Below are 4473 nucleotides of genomic sequence, written 5' to 3'. Positions count from 1 at the left end.
AAAAAAAAAAAAAAAAAAAAAATACAATAATAAAAGTAAAATAATTTCATAAGTATTCAAATTATAAAAATAATAAAAATAATAAAGCCACAGCGAGAGCGGCAATCATCGCGGCGGTAAGGCTGACGATGACAGCGGCGGCAGCAGTAACACGGGGGGAAGCCGCTGTCTCGCAGGGCGGCCCCGGGCGGGCGGCGGGACCCCCCCCGTCCCCTCCCCGGTCCCGCCCCCGCCCGCGCCGCACGTGAGCCGGGTGCGGGGCTGGCTGGCGGCGCGCGTGCCCCGCGGGCAGGCGCGGCGGCGGCGGCGGCGGCGGGAGCTGCGGGCGTGTGCGCGGGGAGCGCAGCGAAGGCGGGCGGGGGGGAGCGGCAGCGGCGGCGGAGGCTCTTGGAGGGGGGGGACGAACCGCCGCACACTTTTGGCCACGGCACGGGAGAGGGGGGACGGAGGCTGCATGTGCGCAGCGTCGCTCGCGGATCTCCCGAGACTGATCTCAGCATCCCGCAGGCTCAGTCAAAAGCAGCGACGAAACATCAGCCGCTGCCAGACATGGATGAAGGAATCTCCCGCTTGCCGGAGAGGCAGCTACTGGAGCATAGGGATTTTATAGGGTAAGGCGCCGGGGCACTATCTCCGTCTCGTATCTCTACGGCGTTTCGTCTTCTTGAGAAAGTGCTGCGAAGCGCTGGGAGCGGCGCCGGCTCCCCGGCGGGGCGCGGGGCTCGCCGCCTCCCTCCGCTGGCGGAGCCGGGCGAGCCTTGCCCGGCCCTTCGGGCAGAGCGCTCGGCGCCCGTGTGCCCACTCGAGAAGGTGCTACGCAAGCTATCGCTGCACTTGCCCATGCTGGATCTTTGTGTTTTTCTCCAGGCTGGACTACCCTGCCCTGTATATGTGCAAACCCAAAAGAGGAGTGAAGAGGGACGAGAGCAAGGTAAGGATAAGTTTCTGGGGCTCTCTTCTCGCTTAACCGCTTAATTTGGGCTCGCTGAATTTTGCGGAGTAGCTTCGCTCCCAAGAGCATCCCTGGGGGGCTGCGCATACAACTTGCCCCCCGAATCACAAGTGGGTTTACGAGCGAGCTGGCACGGCGGGGAGAGCGGTGCCTTGACGATAATTTGCGCGGCATGTGGTCCGCATGACATTTGTTTTGGTTTTGATCGGCGTTCCGAGGGACTCTGCCTAACACTTGGCTTTTCCGGGTTTTGCTAATTAGGAAACGTACAAACTGCCACATAGACTGATAGAAAAGAAGAGGCGAGACAGGATTAACGAATGCATTGCCCAGCTGAAGGATTTACTGCCCGAGCATCTGAAACTAACGGTAAGGTGCCCAGGAGCGTGTATGCCCGTGCGGATGCAGGCGCCGGCAGCCTGCCCGCTGCGCATCCCCGGGACGCCGGGCTGCCCGACTGCTGCCCGCCCGCCTGGCCCTAATGCCTCGGGGGCCGGTCTCACCCAAGTTAACGGAGGCCGCATTTGGCGGTAGCCAAAACGTGCCGGGAGGTAGCCAAGCCGCCCCCTACCCTTGCCTTTGCAGACGCTGGGACACCTGGAGAAAGCGGTGGTGCTGGAACTGACTTTGAAGCACTTGAAAGCACTAACAGCCTTAACAGAGCAGCAGCACCAGAAGATAATCGCTTTGCAGAATGGTAAGCGGGGTCCGGGGGGCAGCGCCGCCGGGGCGCCCCGGGGACGGGCAGGGAGAGGCGCGGAGCGGGGCGCTCCATGCCGGAGCCGCGGCTAAACGCTGTCCCCTCTCGGTCTCCCCCGCAGGGGAGCGGTCCATGAAGTCTCCGGTGCAGGCCGACCTGGACGCCTTCCACTCGGGCTTTCAGACGTGCGCGAAGGAAGTGCTGCAGTACCTCTCCCGCTTCGAGAGCTGGACCCCCCGCGAGCAGCGATGCGCGCAGCTCCTCGGCCACCTGCACTCCATCTCGTCGCAGTTCCTCCCCGGCCCTCAGCTCCTGTCCCCGCCGCCGGGCCCCCTCAGCAAGGGATCCTCCTCCTCTTCCTCCCCGCCCGCCCCCCCCTGCGCGCCGGGCCACAAGCCGGAGGGCCAGGCTAACTGCGTGCCCGTCATCCAGCGGACTCACGCCGCCGAGCTCAGCGCCGAGACCGACACGGACACGGACAGCGGCTACGGCGGCGAGGGCGAGGCGCGCCCCGAGCGCGGCCCCGCGGCGGCGGCCGGCGGAGCGCTGCCCGCCCTGGCCATCAAGCAGGAGCCGTCGGGGGACGAGGTGCCTCCCGCGCCCAAGCGGCTGAAGCTGGACCGCGGCGGGAGCCCCATGCCCGGCCCGCCGGGGCTGGCGGCGCGGGGAGCCGAGGCGGCGGCGGCGGCGGCGGCCGCGCTGGTCAGACCCGACGCCGCCCTGCTGGGCTCGCTGATGGCCCTGGGGGCGGGCAGCGGCGGGGCCCCCTTCGGACAGCCGGCGGCGGCCCCTTTCTGCCTGCCCTTCTACTTCATCTCCCCCTCGGCCGCCGCCGCCTACATGCAGCCCTTCCTGGATAAAAGCAGCCTGGAGAAGTATCTGTACCCCGCCGCCCCCATCCCGCTCCTCTACCCGGGCATCCCGGCCCAGGCGGCCGCCGCCGCGGCAGCCGCCGCCGCCTCCTTTCCCTGCCTCTCCTCCGTGCTCGGCCCCGAGAAGGCGGCGGCGGCCGCCACCGGGCTGCCCCCGACGCCCCACCTCCCGCACCCCTTCGCTGCCGCCGAGCCCGCCGAGGAGCCCGAGCCCGCAGCCGCCGAGGAGCCCGGCGCCGAGGGCCCGTGAGACGGCCCGGGGGCTCCCCGCCGCCGCTGCCCTCCCCTCGGACTGAGGGGCCGTCGGGCCCGCACTTGCGCCCCCGGGTTCCTACGGAGGGCAGGGGTCGCCGGGGCCCGTGATCGCCGGGAGCTGGCGGCCGCGGGGCGCCGGGCCCGGCCCGGGCGAGTCCCGCTGCCGGGGCGGCAGGTCCCGGAGCGGCCCCCGCAGAGGACCGTCGAGGATAAAATTTGCTACTCAGTATTTTTTTAATGTTTGGCTTTATAAATGCGTAAATAAGGAAAACAAAACAAAAAAAAAAAAAAAAAAAAAGAAGAAGAAGAAGGAAGAAAACATAGTAAGGATACTTTTTTTTTCCTCTCTATATAGAGTAATTAATTGCGGCACCTTATTTGGAATGGGTTTATACATTGTGTCCCTAAGTCCCACTTGGGAACTTGCACTTGTTGTCCGGGAGACCTGGATGGGTTCAGGGTGAGGGCGGGAAGGAGGCGAGGGAAGAAGGGCAGAGCCCAGCACCTGTGCTAGCACTTTATGGAGAACCGGAGTGTGGAGGATGCCCTGAGCCCAAACCTGCAGTGCCTTGAGCACCCGGGGATGCCGCTGGCTCCAGCAAGTTTTGGGTGTGCAAGGAAAGGAGGGTCAGACCCATTACATAACCTTGTGTTTATTTCATTTTTTTTTTTGGCTAAGGTATACAGGTGTGGCAAGTGCATTTGTTCTCATCCCATCTTTATTTAATTCAGAATGTTCCCGAGAGATTTTTTTTCCCCCCAAACTTTGCTGTATAAAATGAATGTTACTGTACTGAACTACAAAAAGAAACCCCCTTCTCTTCCCCCAAGAAAACACAGAGCAGCTTGTCAGCCTGAACTCATTTTATCCTAAATTCCGAGTGACACAAACTGGAGGCCGTAGGTAAACACCTCGCTGTGCAACCAGAACTGATTAACCCACTTGGGGTAAGTTTCCCATATGGGTTTTTCCCTCATCCCATGCTCAAATACTGCGTTTTCCCTTTCTGGAGACAAACCAGACGCCAGATAATCACACAGATAAAGCTTTTATAATAAGGCTTAAACCAAGACCTTGCCTAGATATTTTTAGTTTGTTGCCAAGGTAGCACTGTGAGAAATCTCACTTGAATGTTATGTAAGAGGTGAGACACCACAGCCTGGCGAGGAGTGTGTGCGTGTCCGGGGTCCGTCAGTCCGTTTGGTGCATCTGCTGCTGCTGTTGCTACTGTTTGCCTCAAACGCTGTGTTTAAACAACGTTACAAAAAAAAAAAATCTTACTAGCCTACAGAGTGGCTGTATGTAAATAGTTGTTAATACATCCAATTAATGACGTCTGACATGCTATTTTTGTAGGGAGAAAAATATGTGTTAATGATATTTTGAGTTAAATATCTTTTGGGAGGATTTGCTGAAAAAGTTGCACTTTTGTTACAACGCTTATGCTTGATACAAGCTTATGCTGTCTTAAATTATTAAAAAAAATAAATCCTGTCTGCAAGAAACCAGCTGTTTTAGAACAGTTTAGTATGTGATATATTAGAAATCAATCTTTATATTCAGTATTTTCCAGCACTCCATGAATTCTATTATCTAAATATTTCCACACTATTTTGTGATTTAAAAAATTCTTAATAAGGAATAAAAACTTTAATACACAAAATGGGGCTGTCTACTAATTAAAAATGCAATG

General features: G+C 58.7%; 1 protein-coding gene across 1 annotated transcript; it reads left to right on the top strand.

Annotated features, from left to right (window-relative positions):
* The first annotated feature begins 419 nt into the window (after positions 1 to 419).
* Positions 420 to 3098, top strand: BHLHE41 (basic helix-loop-helix family member e41). The gene is made up of 5 exons (XM_058805539.1): positions 420 to 611; positions 868 to 931; positions 1214 to 1321; positions 1538 to 1649; positions 1774 to 3098. The coding sequence occupies exons 1-5, from the start codon at positions 550 to 552 to the stop codon at positions 2772 to 2774; spliced, it is 1347 nt and encodes a 448-aa protein (XP_058661522.1). The 5' UTR covers positions 420 to 549; the 3' UTR covers positions 2775 to 3098.
* Positions 3099 to 4473: the final 1375 nt, after the last annotated feature.

This window comes from Ammospiza caudacuta, chromosome 5 (genome assembly GCF_027887145.1).
Source record: "Ammospiza caudacuta isolate bAmmCau1 chromosome 5, bAmmCau1.pri, whole genome shotgun sequence".
Taxonomy (NCBI): Eukaryota; Metazoa; Chordata; class Aves; order Passeriformes; family Passerellidae; genus Ammospiza; species Ammospiza caudacuta.
This window is presented reverse-complemented; position numbering and strand designations above follow the sequence as displayed.